General features: G+C 45.9%; 2 protein-coding genes across 5 annotated transcripts; one reads left to right on the top strand and one right to left on the bottom strand.

The window, feature by feature from the left end:
* Window positions 1-2,551: 2,551 nt before the first annotated feature.
* LOC136508112 (uncharacterized) lies at window positions 2,552-6,305 on the top strand. Of its 2 annotated transcripts, XM_066502735.1 has the most exons (9): window positions 2,552-2,957; window positions 3,052-3,182; window positions 3,915-3,992; window positions 4,101-4,145; window positions 4,283-4,327; window positions 4,447-4,498; window positions 4,921-5,017; window positions 5,854-6,048; window positions 6,137-6,305. In XM_066502735.1, the coding sequence occupies exons 1-8, from the start codon at window positions 2,633-2,635 to the stop codon at window positions 6,017-6,019; spliced, it is 939 nt and encodes a 312-aa protein (XP_066358832.1). In that variant the 5' UTR covers window positions 2,552-2,632; the 3' UTR covers window positions 6,020-6,048; window positions 6,137-6,305. The 2 variants fall into 2 exon arrangements, with proteins under 2 accessions (XP_066358832.1, XP_066358831.1); XM_066502734.1 differs by having other exon boundaries at window positions 2,553-2,957; window positions 5,854-6,138.
* A 23-nt stretch (window positions 6,306-6,328) lies between these two features.
* On the bottom strand, window positions 6,329-9,510 carry LOC136508111 (probable protein phosphatase 2C 48). Of its 3 annotated transcripts, none has more exons than XM_066502733.1 (4): window positions 8,957-9,510; window positions 7,200-7,617; window positions 6,871-7,094; window positions 6,329-6,750 (listed from the first exon to the last, which is right to left on the bottom strand). In XM_066502733.1, the coding sequence occupies exons 1-4, from the start codon at window positions 9,173-9,175 to the stop codon at window positions 6,571-6,573; spliced, it is 1,041 nt and encodes a 346-aa protein (XP_066358830.1). In that variant the 5' UTR covers window positions 9,176-9,510; the 3' UTR covers window positions 6,329-6,570. The 3 variants fall into 3 exon arrangements, with proteins under 3 accessions (XP_066358830.1, XP_066358828.1, XP_066358829.1); XM_066502731.1 differs by having other exon boundaries at window positions 6,329-6,751; window positions 6,901-7,094; XM_066502732.1 differs by lacking the exon at window positions 8,957-9,510 and adding an exon at window positions 7,740-8,194 and having other exon boundaries at window positions 6,329-6,751; window positions 6,901-7,094.
* Window positions 9,511-17,469: the final 7,959 nt, after the last annotated feature.

The raw sequence follows: 17,469 nt of genomic DNA, 5'->3' as shown, positions 1-17,469 counted from the left end.
ATGAAGCATTCCCGGGAGGGATGATGGCTCCCCCTACCGGAGTCAGAACCAGAGTCCGACCCCGAGTCTTCCGCGAGGAGGCCGTGGAGGGATTCTGTGATGCTTTCGATCATCCCCACGAACTCGTTGTTCGCAGGAAACAGGATCGCGTGCTGGGCCACAAGGTGGCTTACGGTCGTCGCGGTGTTGCAGAGACTTAACGGAAATGTCGTCGAGGCACACCGAGTGGAGCGTTTCGGAGAGAGGGTGATGCAGCGCGGGGCCTCCCTGGATGGCTGGGGTCCACGAGAGACGCCGGGCTGGCCCTCAAGCCTCCGGTAGCTAAAGTTGGCGGAGGGGAGAGACTGGACGGCCGCGTGGGCCAGCGCCAACTCTCCTCCTAGTGTGACAATGAAGTCCAGGTCATTGAAACACATGTGTGCGCCCAGGACCCAGCTGATTGCATGGTTAGCCATCCGAGGCCTGATTTGGAATGCGCAAAGCCCCCTACCTGGCACACCAACTGTCGGTGTTTTGAACAAACACCGGCTAGTAAATTTATGATTATTGCGTGTTAGGCCTGGATGGTGTATTAAAGGACATGAGGTTTATACTGGTTCGGGCTGAACATCCCTACGTCCAGTTTGCTGCTGCTACTCGTGTTATTAGTACCGAAAATGGTTCGTAGTAGGGGTACAAACAGTCAAGAGAGGGAGGAGTCCCAAGTCTGTGATGGAATGATCGAAAAGGACGCCAAGAGCTTAGTCGCTGCTCAGCTGTGTATGAAGTGTCGTGTGTGTTCAACTTATCCGTCAAGAGTCGGTCCCCTTTGTTGGAGGAAGCGCACCCTCTTTTATAGATGAAGGGGACGGCTTTACAAGTGAGAGGAAAAGGGTGCGTATGCTACCGAGCCTTGTTGTCCATGTCTACCGAGCCTTGTTGCCCACATCGGCGAGCACCAGATAATGGTAGGCGCCTACAACACTGTCGATGTCAGGGTGGCTGTAGAGTACTGCTCCGCGTAGGGTATGATCTCTGGTACAGTTGTTTTGACTTGTGAGCCTTGCCTTGCCTTTCTCCGCATGTCTTCTGGTTCCTACGAGCCCCGGTCGAAGGGACGCGGGGTCGGAGTCGGAAGTAGCGCTTTGGGCAAGGCTTTCCGATCGGAGAGGGCGTCCGGAGGCCGAAGCGAGTGCTCCGATCAGAGTGGTGGGCCCAAGGGGTCATCGAGCGGGCGCCGCTCCTTTCGGACCACGACGTGGTGACAGTAGTGGTTGTCGTATGTCTATGTCAGGTTCCGTGTCTATGGGCTGAAGGCGGCGCCTACAATATTGTTCGGACTCTGCAAATGCCGGAATGGTCTAAAGCGCCCATCCTGTCGTACCCTGGCGGCACTTTTCCTGCTGCGGCGCAGGGCATGGTCCTTGATGCTGTGTTTGACTCGAATGTCATGTCGTACCCTGTGCTCATCCTTATGAAGGAGCAGAGGAGTCTGCCCTCGGCCGTCGAGCAAGGCAGAGGTGGCCCTTGGCCGTCGGGCGAGGCGGAGCCTAGCCCTCGGGGGTCGGGCGAGGCGGAACCAGTCTTCCGTCGTTTCGGACAAGAGACGCAGTAACGTTCTCGTCTGATCGGGAGTGTCAACGTTCGACGGTTATTAGTCCCACCTCATTGGGTACCCCGATATTAGGTCCCCGACACATCACTTGTGGAAAAAATTATGTGGCCATGATTATAGCCGCTACACAAGACAAGTTAGTCATAAAGCACTTGTGTTTATCGATCACCAAACCCTGGAACTGAAATTGGAGCTTAGATGCGTCGAAAGTACATCACAATTTTTTGCATTAAGACTCCATGATGTACTATGCAACAGGGATGTACCCGTCGGGTATCGCCGGAATGTTCTCATCCCCGCTACGGAGAATTCATCCTGTCTCCGTCTCCGTTAACTGTCTCGGGTATAGATTCTTGCCCATCCCTGTACCCGTCGGGCATCGGTCGGGTAACAGATACCCGACGAGTACTGCATACCCGATAAACAAGGACACTTGGGGGCGCAGCTTTGCAATCGGAGACGTTTCTTCTTCACCCGGGTATAAGTGTCGGAGTCTCGGGGATGCCAAGGAGAAGAAGCGAGGTTGCGAGGAGGACGAGCAAAGGTGGCAGAGAGACCGAACTGAGGAAGCGAGGGGCACGTGCGCTCGTGAGACAGGCGTGCTTGTGCTGCGGGCGGAGATGGTGAGGAAAAATTGAACTAGGATTCCTAGAACATACAAACTATATATATGATTGTTCAGATTTGGACCAAAATACCTATGTTGAGCTTCTTTGGGCCTAATACTCGCATGATAGCTTAAATAGTCGGGTTCCCCAACGGGTAACGGGGACGGGTAAACAGGGAACGTTCCCGTACCCGCTATGCCCGTCGGGGATGAATTCTTGCCCATTTAGATGTCCGTGGATAAAGATATGATCTCATTCCCATTCTCTAATGGATCAAATACCCGTCGGGTATCGGGTATCGGGCCCGTTGCCATCTTTAGTTTTACTTCATCGGCTTGACAGGAAGTGCAGGCTCGTCGGCTCGACCGCTCGAGTCACATATGCTTCACTGGGTGACTGCTGTTGCCTCACTGTCACTGGCCCAAGGACAATGCGCGCCATCGCCTCTCCACACGCGCCTCCTCGCCCGGAGCCACCCTCAGCCGTCCGATCAAGATCCAACGCCCCCGAACACGCCACTTTCCCACCAGCCCCCGTCACCGCCGCCCGTCTCCGCCTCCGCCTCCGCCGACCACCGGAGGCAGGGCCCTCGCCGCCGCGCACCCGATTGAGCCGCCCCATGCCTCCTCCCACTGCGACGGTCGCCCCCGAAGCCGGCGGTTCCTTCCCCGAGCTCACCTGCCCCGCGGACTTTGCGGCCGTCGCCGCCCCCGGCGGCCGCTTCTCCGTCGTCGGCTTCGGGTCCCTCCTCTCCGGTAAGCGGGACGCAGATCGCTGTCACGGGTAGCGGATTCCTCGAGCCCTGAACCTGCTAGGCCTGACGCTTTCTAGCCTCCTGGTTGGTGGCAGAGCGGAGCGCGAGGAGCACGTTCCCGGAGCTGGAGGGCTTCCGGGTCGCCGCGCTGCGGGGGTTCCGCCGAGTCTTCGCCCACGCTGCACCCATCTTCTTCGAGCGCGGCATCGCCATCGAGGCCACCAAGGTCCCCATGCCTAGTATTTCTCTACTCATGTCATCGTTTAAGCAGCAGGTTTCTCCGTGTGTCTGTGATTCTGCAAGGTGGATATGATTTTGATCAGGGCGATGACTCGGGATGTGTACTCCACTAATTTTGCATTTCTGATGGCAACTTTTGCATGACTGTGTGATTTCACTGATTCACTAACTCTTCCAGATGTGTTAGTTTTTGTAGAGGATTTCAGATAATCTATTTTAGCAGAGCAATACAATGAACTAGCACACCTGTTGCGCACACCTGAATGTGCAGACAATAAGGCAAATATGCACTTAGTACTAGGGGTACTTGGATGATACTGCAAATTACCATCCTACAGTTTATTTGTTTTTAACCTGTGTTTTCTAGACATAATGAAAATTGCAATACTAGTTCCACAACACTGGACAGCTAAAAGGTTGGGATTTCAAATAACTAGCTACATTTGTGCGTCTTGGTTCATGCACGAGGGCATGGATTTTAGTGCTCATTAAGGAGCTTCTCTGTAACATGAGCATCAGCATCACTGCTTTTGCTGTCTGTTATCCTGATCCAGGAGAATAATAAACTTTGATGTGCTGTTGAGATCCAATGGTTTGACATTGGACTATGTTTGGCAATGTAGAGCACCAAATGTACTTCCCTGAGAAAGTCGCATTACTGGTTTCTTGTGGTTTCATAATGTTCTCCTTTCTCATTCCAGTATTGGGTGACTTGTAGGAATTCTCAAGCTTGAGCGTGGAGCCATGCGACGGTGAACTGATAGTAGTCACTGTTTTCGAGATCAAGGAGGAAGAGGTCATGTGGTTTTCTCAGTGATATATCATAATAATCAGCCATGGGCAAACTGATGGACTGTTCCTGAATTCCTTTTTGGCGAGGACTGAAAGTTCATGATATTTGCAGGTGCCATCATTTATTGAGAGGGAACATGAGTTTAGATTTCTTGCGGTGGGTGACCAACTAATTCATTTCATGCTTGCCGATCTAGCTTAGTTTGTAAAGTGAATAAATTCTTTGCCCATAATTTGTACTAGTTTTTGACAAATGTTGGCTGCTACTTTTGTTTGTGTTTTAATGTGTTTCAGGTTGTCCCTGAAGGATTGGATGGGGTACCTTTTACAAATCAAGCAGTAAGTACTCCTACTCTGCATTTGAAATCATAACTGTGGTTTTGCTTTTGCTCTTTGCTGCTGCTTCCTTCCTGCAATCAGAGTTATTTTTCTTCGTCTTGGTGGAATTTGGTGGTTAGGTTGTCTGCGCGCGCTACAGCGATGAAGAATATTTCCAAGGGAGATGCCAAGGTTTAATTTTATGTCTTCACTTCATTCCAACTATTTTCAAACTGTTCTGTGTCCATATCTGTGTGCTGTCACTCCAATTGTTGATCATCAGATTTGGTAGGAAATAGTTGTTTATACTTCAAAGGAAATGGTAATCTGTTCTTGAGTTCATCCAGGCCCCTTTAACACTAGATTGTAGTTAAGCTAGACATGTTTGAATCCCGCTCAAATAAGTTTATGATGACTAACAAGGCTTTATGTTGAACATTTCTCTACCTTTTTTTTCTGGCAAATCAAAACACGTTTCTGTAGATGGAAGTTGTTCTTTTAAGGCAATGTAGACATAGGTTGCTAACTTCTAAAGAATTGCTTGAGATAAAACCAAATCATATTTGATTTCGTAGTCAATTACGTGTTGAAATTTTGAGTGGTTACTTCTGCAGGAAGCAAGGAAATAAATTATCAGCGCTATGGACGGTACAACATTGACAAAATATGGAGAGATGACATTTTACCATGTCGCTTATACCTCAGACATTGGTGAGTATTTGATGTTCAAAGATATATAACGTTAAACATTATGGGGGGTTGCTTCTTTCATCTCATAGATAAGTTAGTAATTAACATTAGAGGGGTCTAACTTGGGATCAAATTGGAATAAGCCTACTGTGTAGCAGGGGCGGAGCTCAGTGGCGGCCAAACTGGGCTCCGGCCCCTGCTTGTCTCCAACAGATATGAAGGGCACTTAGCTCCAATAGATGCATGCCAGCTGCTGAAGCTTAAAATATATAATGCCTGTCACCAGTTGAAGGGCAGCAGAGAGCTAAACATAGACTTTAGGAGTCATCTCGAACTTTTGCATTCAGTATTTCAGTTCCCAAGTGCGAATACTTATGCCATCTCACTTGTTGCCACTGGTCTACAATACTCTCAGGCCCATACTACTTACTTCGGTGAATCGATGACGGTGTTTTGTACAATTCAAATTAGGACAATAATGTTTGTAGTATTGAATTAACCCCCCCTTGATCTTGGAGCACGCTCCGCCACTGCTGTGTAGTTACATGTGCACGCTCCAATAATTTAGGGTACAGTATTTATTATCTGTTCTCTCTTGTATAGCACATCTATGACATTATGATATCTCAAAGCAATATTCATCTCTCATGGAATAATGATATCATTGCTTTCTGACAACTGAAAGCAAGATGCATGTCTGAAGCAATAGGAAATCATTGCTTTTTGATCATTGCATTTATCCAAATCAACACATTTTCTCTACATAATGACTAAGTGTGTACAAGCATGATGTTATCAATATGTTTTTAGCAATATGATCTTATTTGATATTTTTGTGATTCTAATTGCTTTTTCAGCGTTCTTGCTGCGAAAAATCTTGGAGAACCAGCATACAGCAACTTCTTAGACCACACCTATCTTGGTGACCGGAAAACTACAATAAGGGAATACTTGGCCACTACCGGAGCTGGAATCATGGAAGAGGAGCCTCCCGAGTCGCTAAAAAGTCGCTACGGTGGCTGATTTGTTGACGACTCTCACATCCACCACAGGTTGAGCTCTCATATCATATTAACAGTTAGTGAATTAGGAGTAGTGTGTTCCAGGATGTTCGAAATAATGCATGGTGCTCCGTTGCAGAAGATCTAGGATTCTGGTTTGTTCGGCAGGTGGCGCTAAAACATGTGATTCGTGACCAAATTGCGATTGATGTGCATCTATAATTGCGACTGTTTGCTACCACAACAGAAATTCAGAGCCAGACACCCCCAAAAATGAGGACAAAATGCATCGTTTCCCCCTTTTCTGATGGCTGGTGTTCGTTCTCGTACATTTTGACTGGCAAGGTGTGAAAGCCGGAGATTTTTTTTTTTTGTTTGGTGATCCACCAGCTGCAGTTCTAATCGTGGAGTGTGACGATCATGCGACAAACTGCACGTTCTGAATGGTGTGGACGGCGGCCATGCACTCTCTAGTCTCTACTACGAATGCGACGGGCACAATAATCGCAGTCTTGAGATGTGCATTTTGTTGCCTCTCCTTGACGTGGACCGAGGCACGTTCGGGTTTCGTGTCTACGAGGGCGGCGAGTGGAAGAAGAGGCAGATCGCCGAGCAGTCGTCGACAGCGATGCCGCGCCGCTTGCGCCTCCACGCGCGGACGGCGCACTCCACCAGCCGCTTGGCCGCCTTCTCCCGGTCCGGCGTCCCCGCCACGATCTGCACGGCCTCGTCGTTGGAGAGCACGTCCCACACCTGCCGGGAAAAGTTCCCGCTTGTCATCGTCAGTCATCAGGCACCGCACGCACCACCGTACGTATAGAAAAGGCGAGTGTGTGTCTTTGCGAAAGGGAGGCAGGCAGGCACGAAAGCTACCCCGTCGGTGGCGAGGATGACGGACTGGTCACCGCTGGTGATCCTCCTCTGCGTGACCTCTGGCACCGAGATGACGCCGCAGTCCTTGACGCAGTAGTCGCCGAACGCGCGCGACATGGCGAGCCCCGGCGACTCCCGGTTGGGCTGCCAGACGCGGTGCACGCCGGGTTCGTCGGCGAGGCAGTACACTTGGCCGTTGCACCGCCGGATGCGCTCCTTCTCCTCTGCACATCGACATCGCGTTCCAGGACACAACGTCAGCAACGGCCGCCGTCCCAAGAATGCATGGCCGGTCAGGGGCTCAGGGCGCGCGGACAGCAGCGACTTACGTGGCAGGTTGGGCTTGAAGTCGACGGTGAGCTGGACGGCCGCGACGGAGCCGTCGTCGGACGTGGTGCCCAGGACGGCCCGGGAGTCGCCGACGTTGGCGATGACCATGAGGTCCCCCTGCTTGACGATGGACAGCGCGGTGCAGCCGCTCTGGACGGCGTCGAAGCGGCGGCTGCGTCGGAGCTCGTCGTCGACGGCGGCGCACGCGGCCATGTAGGACTGCTTCCAGAGGTCGAACTGGCAGTCGCCGAGCCTCTTCTCGCCGTCGATGACCGACGCCAGCGCGAGCGCCTCCTGCCAGTGGCACAGCAGCGACGGCGGCAGCGAGTCGCGCACGGCCTTGGCGACGTAGTGGCCCCACGGGCCGTGCCCGTCGAAGATGCCGCACAAGATGGTGTCCTCCTGGCACCCGAAACCCTGAAGACATGATAGAAAAGCCATGTGAACAAGCTTTCTTCAGAACATAAGCAGGAATTCTATACAAAACTAGTAGTAGCAGTAATTCTTTTTTCATGAATGAAACTATGAAGGAATCGTGCCGTGTGAAATGAATTTCTTAAGATTTTCTCAGGTTCCAAAACATTCTTTAACTGTGCCGAATTGAGTGGGTAAAATTGAAGCAAAAAATGCTGCGAGTTCTCTTCACACATGGGGTTTGCCTTTGCCAGCAGCTGGTGTGATGATTCTTTATGCTGGGTAATGTTCTGCCTGTTTGGCATTATATGTGTGGTTGAGCTTCAAGGGGATTGTCAATCTTATGCTGTACAATCATTGCATGATAAGCGACAATTTATGATTCCACTGTGACATCACACAACCAACTGAACCAACCATCCATTTGAGGTGCCTAGCAGTAGGTCATGCTTGTCCTCATTCTATTGGATGGTTTGGTTTGCAGAATTAACAAGCCAGATTAGTTAGACAACACGGGAAAAAATATATAAATTCAGACAACAAAACAAAAATAAAAGCCCTAGCACGACAAGAAGTATGGCGTCCATGAAGAACTCTCAAGAATGTGTTGTGTGGGGACTTGTGGGAGTACAAATCTTCTATGTGATGATGTGGCTAACTTTCCATCTTAGGCAGTGAGGTTACTATTACTACCCCAAAGCTGCTGCTACCTTGGGTTCAGATACCAGGAGCTGAAAAAGATATCATTATCATCAGCAGTAACAATGAAAAACATCTTCCTCCTAGAGCAAGCAGCAAATCAGGACACGTATGACCCCTCTGTATTGTGAGAAAGAGAAAGCCCTAGAAAGCCAAGAGGAACCACCAGACTCGTGCTCCAATACGTATGCCTCCCTAATTGGCCTTATCACTGGAACACGCTCTTTGAAACAAAAAAAGGTGCTTACTAGTATACGTTTGCTTAAAAAAGTGTTTTTTTTTTTTAATATTTCTCAGAAACACAAAATGGACTGAAACAACAATCTGATGCTGAAAAACAAAAATATAAATTACTGATTAGGTGAGCAACGGAAAGACAAGTCAAGGCTCACTGTTTGTTCAGCACACAAGCACAGCAAGAAAGCTGTTTGTTTGGTTTCTTTACATACAACGCATGAGCCCGACGAGAATTTTTCCAGATTCTGTAAAATTCCACGGAAATATCACGTGCGGTGACAACTTGATGCCACCGAAAATTCCAATAGAAAAAAAGATGAACGAAATTAAAAGGAAGCAAGAAGCAGAGCATACAGCAGGAGCCGAGTTGCACGGAGAAAGAGAGAGCGGTGTAGCTGAAGCTGACCTCCCAGACGATGGAGCAGTCCTGGTTGATGCCCTTCTCGCCGCGCCGCGAGCAGACGGCGGCGAACGTCTCCGAGCCCTCGCCCCACAGGGTGCCGGACGTCCGCAGCACCGCCGGCATGGCGGTCTTGCCGCCGTCGCCTGCGCCGTCCCCTTTCCTGTCCCTCCCCACCGAGAGCGACCGGGCCAGGCCCTGCAGCAGAGACGAGATCTGCCGCATTCTGTGTCTCTCTCTCTTCTTCTCTTGGGCAACTGATCCAGAGTTCAGGTGCTACCGAGAAACGGATGAGGATGATGATTGGTTCGTTAGGCCGATGGTACATGGAAAGGAACAAAACACCAACCGGCCGCCATGGCGACGGTGGACAGGGCGCCTGGCCATGGAGGATCTTTTCTCGTCCCGTCCCTTTGGGATGAAGCGAGGAGTTTGGATTGGATTGGACGGACAGGACCAGATCAAACAGAAGCGAAAAGAAGACGCTTCCAAACTCTCACGCGAGCGCAAGAACCAAGCACAGGACGATCGATTGATTTTTTTAGAGTTCAAGGGTGGCCCCGGCCTTTATATTACAAAGATCAAACCGTTAAGCTCCTTACAACATTTAGAGTTCAGAACTCCGACAAAACGCAGAAGGCCTCAACAGGCAAAATAAATGCACAGTATAGCAGAGCTAACTACTGACATCATTACATCCCCAAGCTTCCGCAAAACTCGCAAAGCTAATCTAGTTTCTTTCACGAGCCATCCTTTCTAGATCAACTCCATTTGTCAGCAGAGCTTTAGCTTCATCAGATACTGTATTGATCTTCCGGTCGTTCCCAGATTGATATAAGATGCGATCCCATTCATCATTCACCTGACTAAGCCAGGTAGTCGGTGAGGTCTTGTGGCGAAGCTTTTCAGTTTGTCCAGGTGATCCAGAAATTCTAGGACTTTCTCCTTCGGACATAGAGAACTCCAATTGTGCAGCATTGCTGTTACCTTCACTATTAGCACTCGCACATCTACCCAGAGTGTTCCCCGAAAACACAGGCTGTTTCTTAGTTTCCAAAGCCCCCACAGGGCATCAGCACAAAAAAATATTTTCCACTATAAATTTCCTATTACTAATCCACATAGTCCCAACAGAAACAAAGTCTGTGCCAACTTGTCTATTTAAGATCTCAAAAAGAATGGACCAAAGCTGTTTAGCTACTACACAGTTAAAAAATAAGTGATTGACAGTTTCAGCCTCTAAGCAAAACAAACAAGTAGGATCCTTGATTTTCTTCCTGATACTCAAATTATCCCTAGTTAGAACCTTGTTTTTAGATAACAACCATATGAAGAAATGGACTCTAGGTAGGACCTTCAGTGCCCAAACAACAGGAACATACAAAGGAGAAATACCCCTAAAATTAATGACTTTATATAAGGACTGTGAAGAGTATACACCATGAGAATGAAACTGCCATATTAGTGAATCTTCCTCATCAGTAAAGCTAATAGTAGAAGCTAACTGGACCACTTCTAACCAAAGATTGTATAATCTACCATCGACACATCTTCTAAAAGTGCATTTCAAATCAATACCATCCCACAGGGATGCAACAGTAGCATCCTTCTCATTAATTAACACGTAGATCTCCCAATATTGAATAGCTAGACTAGAAGTACCTAACCAATTATCTTCCCAAAACTTGCACTTCTTGCCATTTCCTATATGCCATCTATATCCCATTTTTTGCTGCAGAAGCAGCTCTCATCATACATTTAAAGAACTTAGAGGCTCCAGAGGAGGAGCTATAAAAGATGTTAGGTCTATCAGTATTGTACCTGAAGTCTAAAAACTGTCTCCACATTTTATCATCATCTAGATTATACCTTTTAACCCAAGAAGCTAAGAGACTGTTAACACTGAATTTTGGTCGACTCTGGAGGATGACAGGTGGACCCGCATGCGGGAAGAAGGATATTCGGCAAACAAAACGAGCGGTCGGCTAAATGCTTGTGCAGTCGGTTACTTCAGAAGGTGGTGACTCCATTCGGGAAAGCAGAAGATGGCAGGCAAAGCCGATCGAAAAGATGAAAGTTGTAATAATAAAGGACTCTGAGAGTTTAGGGCAAGGAATCGTAGTTTCCAAGTTTATTTAAGATTTCCTTTGTAAATCGTAGTCTTTTAGGACTCGTGTTTTGTCTAGGGTATAAATATTGGCCCTCGACCATTGTAAAGGGAGTTCACAACCAAATCAATACAACCGGCCCCGTGTCAACTTTCGAGTCCTTTTGTCGTGTCGTCGAGTTCTTCGAGAGGAGTCATCGATCCATCGACCTCCGTAAGTTCCGACAACCTTGTTATCATGTTTAGTATTATGCGGTGGATTTAGACGTGATGCAAGTAGTCTTGTTTGTTTTCAATGATCGTGCGGCGGATCTTTGCTTGACAATCAAGAAGTCTTTGCTTATGCTTTGTTTATGAGTAGATACCGTGCGGCAGGCGTTTACTCAATATGCTTAGTAAAAGCAAGACAGTTATCGGCTCTATTAGATACGGCAAAATCTAAATAGATTCATTAAGTTATCCTGTGTTGCATGTTTTAAATATTCTATATATTTGTAACACACTTCTGTCCAATCTAGATTGATATTGTTCGGCCCTCTCTTATGGTTTTATTCGCGCTTCAATGATCATTGCTTTTCATATTACCTTTGCAAATAGATAACATGCTCATAATGGCTGAATTATTTTAATCTAGATTGTCACATGTCGTGGGTTCATGCATGTTAATTACGTTTAAGCTTTAACGAAACTAGGTGTCGTGCGGCAGATGCAGGTTTTAGATTAGTTTAATCGTGTTTATTTGCATGTTCCTTCTTCATAGACCCCAACTCGGCTGGACTGCTGAGCTTGGTTATGCGTTAACTCATAATTAATTTCACTTGTTCAAACATGTCTTCCCATGCACATGCATTCGGCAATCGGATCTTTACGTGTGATCATCTTACGATTAGCTGAATGGTTTATAAACTTGTTGGCAGACAGCTTTCTATAGCTGTATGTCGTTGTAAGTGGCTTTAGGGCCATATATATGGAACTGTCTGGTCTCACCCGACATGTTCCGGTTTGGCATTTAACTGTTTTATTCCTTGTCAGTTTTTTCAGGTCAAACTGACTGGCACGTTTCCGGATCACTAAGCACCCAAGGACCCGATTGAAGCCACGCTTTCCGGCTTGCTATGTGTGAGGCACAGTGTGTCACATTTTGTGTCAACACACTTTTTGGCACGCCCGGTGGGACAATCTGTTAGTTCAAGATGGCGTCTGAGATCAACAATGATCATGTTCTGGATGTGAGCATGGCAAAATTGCCAGATAATTACAGGGATTTAGTGCTACAAGCATGTGAGCAATACCAACGGAAGTGTTTGATGTCTTTTTCCAAAAACAAGAGCAACAAAGTGTTTCAAAAGCAGTCAATGCCAAGGGTTCTTCTTCCACATCAAACTGATTACACTGAAGAGGAGGATGCTCAGAAGATGGCAGCCCTGGTTTATAAAGCTATGGGAGAAACCATGACAAACCATCACACAGCTTTTCTGAATACCTTTCGGGCAATCATGATCAGTACTTTTGGTCCAATGGTTGATAAATACTTTGAAGAAAATGTTGGCCCACTCAGTGGACCGACACTTTTCAATGTTCCAAAGCATCAAGAGAAGCCTATTGGAAAAGAAGTAGCGTCGACTTCAAATATAGGTGGATTGACTCACACTGAAAAGCAATCACATCCCACCTATGGCCAAGTGACATTTGGTACCACAGGAGAAGTGCCACCTTCAGCTTATAGAGTTTCTCCAGCATCAAACAGATTGCAGAAGAATATGTATGGAGATGGGTATAAAAAATTTACTGATTACAGTGCTATCAATGCTGTGCCAAATCCAGGGTATAGGAGTGTGTTTTAGGATTGCCTTCTGGAGTGCAAGTACAAGGAAATTAGGATTCAGGCATTGATGTTTTGATGCACAGGATGGCTGATATGATGTAGAATCAGTTCGGCTTGAAGCCAAAAAATCAATCCTATTCATACAAGTCTCCTTATCCAGAGTGGTACAACAGAGTGGCGTTACCTCCAAGGGTGAAGCCTCCAACAGATTTGACCAAGTTTTCTGGTCAAGATGATACTAGTACCATAGAGCACGTCAGTCGATACTTAATACAGCTTGGAGAAGCTACTTCAGATGAAGCTTGGAGGATTTGATATTTTCCTTTGTCTCTTACAGGACCAGCTTTCACATGGTTCACGTCTTTACCAGCTCATTCCATTGGTACGTGGGCAGAGCTAGAGCAGAAGTTTCATTCATATTTCTACACGGGTACTAATGAGAAGAAGTTGGTCGATCTCATGAGTCTGAGGATGAGAACAAATGAGACACCATTGGAATATCTTCGCAGATTTAGGGAGACCAAGAATATGTGTTATTCTCTGAATTTACCAGATGATCAACTACCTAGAATAGCTATAGCAGGAATGTTGCCGAATATCAGGGAGAAGTTGTTCGGCATGGAGTTTGATGATCTTGGCCAACTTGCACAGCGTTTAGCAGCTATGAGTAATCAGGCCCAAGGATTCAGGAGAGATAATCACTTTCAGAAGAATAATGCCACTAATGAGGTGTATCAAGGTTTTCTGGAGGAAGCAACTGAGTATATTGATGAAGATGAGATAGCTGCAGCTGAGTTGAATTGGGCAAAGGAGCCTACTCAAGTTAGTCAACGCTGGTTGAAACAACAAAAAGGAACCTACGATTTTGATGTTACTAAGGCAGATAGGCTTTTTGCATTATTGATAAAGGAAGGACGCATCAAGTTGCCAGAAGGACATCCCATGCTACGTCCTGAAGGAGTGAAAGACAAAAAGTATTGTGGCTTCCATAACACTAATTCTCACTCTATCAATGATTGCCGAGTGTTCAGAATACAAATCCAGAAAGCTATCCAAGAGGGACATCTGAAGTTTGATGGCAAGATGAGAATTGATGATCAGCCTTTTCCACAAAATATGATTTCTTTCTCTGTGAATATGGTCTCTGCCAATGATCTCAAGGGTAAAGGCAAGATGAAGGTGTTGACTTCTGATAGAGCAAAGAAAAGTGGTGCTGTTGACCTGGATCGGCAAGTCACCAGTAGAGAGCTGCAGCAACGAGTTCGGTTTCAGAATAGCCGAACCGAGAAAGGTCAAACTTATAAACCCAGAGTTACATCACGTATTTTGCTAAACAAGTGGTAGAGAGAGCGAGAGAAGGAATACTATAAAAAGCAATGGTTTATGGAAGAATGCCGGAGATATGAGGAAGAGGTATACCGAAGGGAGCAAGAAGAATACATGACAGAGCAGGAGCAGTCTCATTGGGGTTGTTCATTCTTTAGGCATTGTTGGAATGAAGGCTTGAGGTTGCCTGCTAGAAATAATTGTCCGGAGTGTAGTGCTTAGTACTCTGAGTATAGGCAATCTCGAGTCAACCACCGTCCCGTCTATGAGAGACTTGGAACGAAGGTTCCTGAAGATGATCGGCGCTTTAAAATAGATGATTTTGAGAATCAGCAAAGGAAAAGATTTGCAGGTCAAGGTTGGACTCACGATAGGGTGCATGATGAAGAAGCTGATTCCTATAGATATGTATGGCAAAAAGGACAGTGGTGTCCTCCAGGCCTGAGGAAAAGTCAGAAAAGAAGAGTTCAACGATTGAGGGATAGGGAGTTGAAACAGGAAGTTACCAAAACAAAGCAAATATGGCGTCCTAAGAAGAAGCCTGATGGATGTGGTCCTTCGGCTGGTGCTTGCATGGCTTTCTTCCTCCCATCAGAGTTTATAGCTCCCGAAAGCCAAGATGTCCAAGAAGAGGTGTACTCTGATTTTGATGAGAGTGAATGTCAGGATTTGATGGCTCAGCTTGTATTAACACAGCAGGCTATTTTTGACAAACCAATCAAGAATCGTCACTTGAGACCACTCTATTTAAAGGGATATGTCAATGGCAAGCCTTTAACTAAGATGTTTGTTGATGGAGGGGCTGCTATCAATATCATGCCTTATACTACCTTCAGAAAGCTTGGGATGACTAATGAAGAATTGTTGAAAACTGACATGGTGCTTAGGGACTTTGCTGGCAACCCTTCTGATACCCGAGGTGCTATCCATGTCGAGCTGACTATTGGGTCAAAAACTCTGATTACTACCTTTTTTGTCATTGATGGCAAGGGGGCATATAGTCTACTCTTGGGTAGAGATTGGATCCATGCTAATTGCTGCATTCCTTCAACCATGCATCAAATTCTCATTCAATGGATTGGAGATGACGTTGAAGTTGTACATGTTGATGATTCGGTAAGTGTTGCTGCCATAGAATCTACCTACTGGGAATATGAAGGCGTCGATTGTTTCTCTGGAAAAGTGTGGAAAGAAGGTCCTGTAAATGTTTTCAGCGAGGACCAACAACCGATCCAAGCAGTCGGCTCCCATAGTAATTTTTAATGGGAAATCCTGTCGATGGCAACAAAGGAAAGTTGGGACGTGGTTTTATGTCGGCTGATAAGTTGGAAGAAATTGATGTTGGTGATGGTTCTAAGCCAAGGCCGATGTATATTAGTGCAAAGATAGACCCATAATATAAATCAAAGTTGATAGGTTTGTTGAAAGAGTTTAAAGATTGTTTTGCTTGGGATTACACGGAAATGCCTGGATTGGATCGTTCCATTGTTGAGCATCGATTACCCATTAAACCTGGATTTCGTCCTTACAAACAACCTCCATGGAAGATATACAAAGAGGAGGTATTGGCCAATGTGAAGAAGGAGGTTGAAAGATTAATAGAAGCAAACTTCATTCGGCCATGCAAGTATGCAGAGTGGATTTCAAATATAGTACCGGTATACAAGAAAAATAGAAAAATGAGGGTTTGCATAGATTTCAGAAATCTTAATAAGGCCACTCCCATGGATGGTTACCCAATGCCAGTTGCTGATTTATTAGTAGATGCAGTAGCAGGTTATGAAGTCATTAGTTTTATGGATGGTAATACTGGCTATAATCAAATTTTTATGGCAATAGAAGATATTTCAAAAATAGCCTTCAGATGTCCTGGTCATATTGGTTTGTTTGAATGGATAGTCATGATGTTTGGGTTAAAGAATGCCGGTGCAACTTATCAAAGAGCTATGAATTATATTTTTCACGAGCTGATCGGCAAGATTGTAGAGATCTACATCAATGATGTAGTGGTCAAGTCTAGAAATCATGAAGGACATTTAGCCGATTTAAGAAAGACTCTGGAGTGCACAAGAAAGCATGGCTTGAAGATGAATCCAAACAAATGTGCCTTTGGAGTTTCGGCTGGTGAGTTTTTGGGATTTTTAGTTCATAAAGGAGGAATTGAAGTTGGGAAAAAGAGCATGGAAGCAATAGACAAAGTTGTGCCGCCAACCAATCTCACAGAATTACAATCATTGTTAGGCAAAATCAACTTTGTAAGAAGATTCATATCCAATCTATCAGAGAGAGTTTTACCCTTTTCTCCTTTATTAAAGCTCAAGAAGGATCAAAAATTTGTATGGGGTGACATACAACAAAAGGCTTTTGATGAGATCAAGCAATATATGAAGGCACCACCTGGGCTGGTACCTCCACAACTTGATAAGCCTTTTAAGTTGTATGTGGCGGCCGATAGCCTAATGATAGGATCAGCCCTTATGCAAGAATTTGAAGGAAAAGAAAGAGTCATAGCTTATCTTAGCCGAAAGCTGCTAGACCCGGAAACAAGGTATTCGGCTACAGAAAAACTTTGCTTATGTGTGTATTACTCATGTACCAAATTTTGGTACTATTTGTTGAATGTCGAATGCGTGGTAGTTTCTAGTTTTGATGTAATCAAACATATGCTATCAATGCCAATTTTGAATGGAAGAATTGGCAAATGGATTTTAGCACTGTCAGAATTTAATTTAAGGTACGAATCGGCAAAGGCGGTAAAGGGTCAAATTATTGCCGATTTTATTACCCAACATCGGGATCTTTCTGTTGAGGCGATAAGCATTGTGCCTTGGGCCTTGTTCTTCGATGGATCATCTTGTAACAAAGGTGGTGGTGCTGGTATTCTCTTGATTTCCCCACAAGGAAAAACTTTTGAGTATGCGGTTCCTATTGAATTTCATGTTACTAATAATCAGACAGAGTATGAAGCGTTGCTTAGAGGGCTTCAGCTTCTTATAGAAGTAAAGGCCGTTGCTATTGAAATCTTTGGGGATTCTGAGTTGGTGATTAATCAACTGAGTGGTCAGTATGAATGCAAGAACAATGTGTTAAGAGAATATTATGAGGAGTGTAGAGAACTTTTGAAGAATTTTCTGGTAGTAACCTTGCATCATATCCCTAGAGAGTACAATGAAGAAGCAAATAAGTTAGCTCAAGCTGCTTCTAGATATCGAGAGAGTCGGGAGGTTTTTGCTATAAAAGAAGGTGTTTTAAATACTGATC

This window comes from Miscanthus floridulus, chromosome 15 (assembly GCF_019320115.1).
Source record: "Miscanthus floridulus cultivar M001 chromosome 15, ASM1932011v1, whole genome shotgun sequence".
Taxonomy (NCBI): Eukaryota; Viridiplantae; Streptophyta; class Magnoliopsida; order Poales; family Poaceae; genus Miscanthus; species Miscanthus floridulus.
Note: the sequence above shows the minus strand (reverse complement) of the source record. Positions and strands in the feature narration are given on the sequence as shown.

Bases quoted from the DNA above. Each gene is read 5' to 3' on its own strand.
- LOC136508111 (XM_066502731.1), bottom strand. From the start codon at position 9,175: ATGCGGCAGATCTCGTCTCTGCTGCAGGGCCTGGCCCGGTCGCTCTCG. The intron at 7,618-8,956 runs GTCAGCTTCAGC...TCATGTCTTCAG, and splicing joins ACTGCTCCATCGTCTGGGAG to GGTTTCGGGTGCCAGGAGGA. The intron at 6,752-6,900 runs GACCAGTCCGTC...CTTTTCCCGGCA, and splicing joins AGAGGAGGATCACCAGCGGT to GGTGTGGGACGTGCTCTCCA.
- LOC136508112 (XM_066502735.1), top strand. From the start codon at position 2,633: ATGCGCGCCATCGCCTCTCCACACGCGCCTCCTCGCCCGGAGCCACCC. The intron at 4,146-4,282 runs GTGGGTGACCAA...AATGTGTTTCAG, and splicing joins ATGAGTTTAGATTTCTTGCG to GTTGTCCCTGAAGGATTGGA. The intron at 4,499-4,920 runs GTTTAATTTTAT...TTACTTCTGCAG, and splicing joins TTTCCAAGGGAGATGCCAAG to GAAGCAAGGAAATAAATTAT.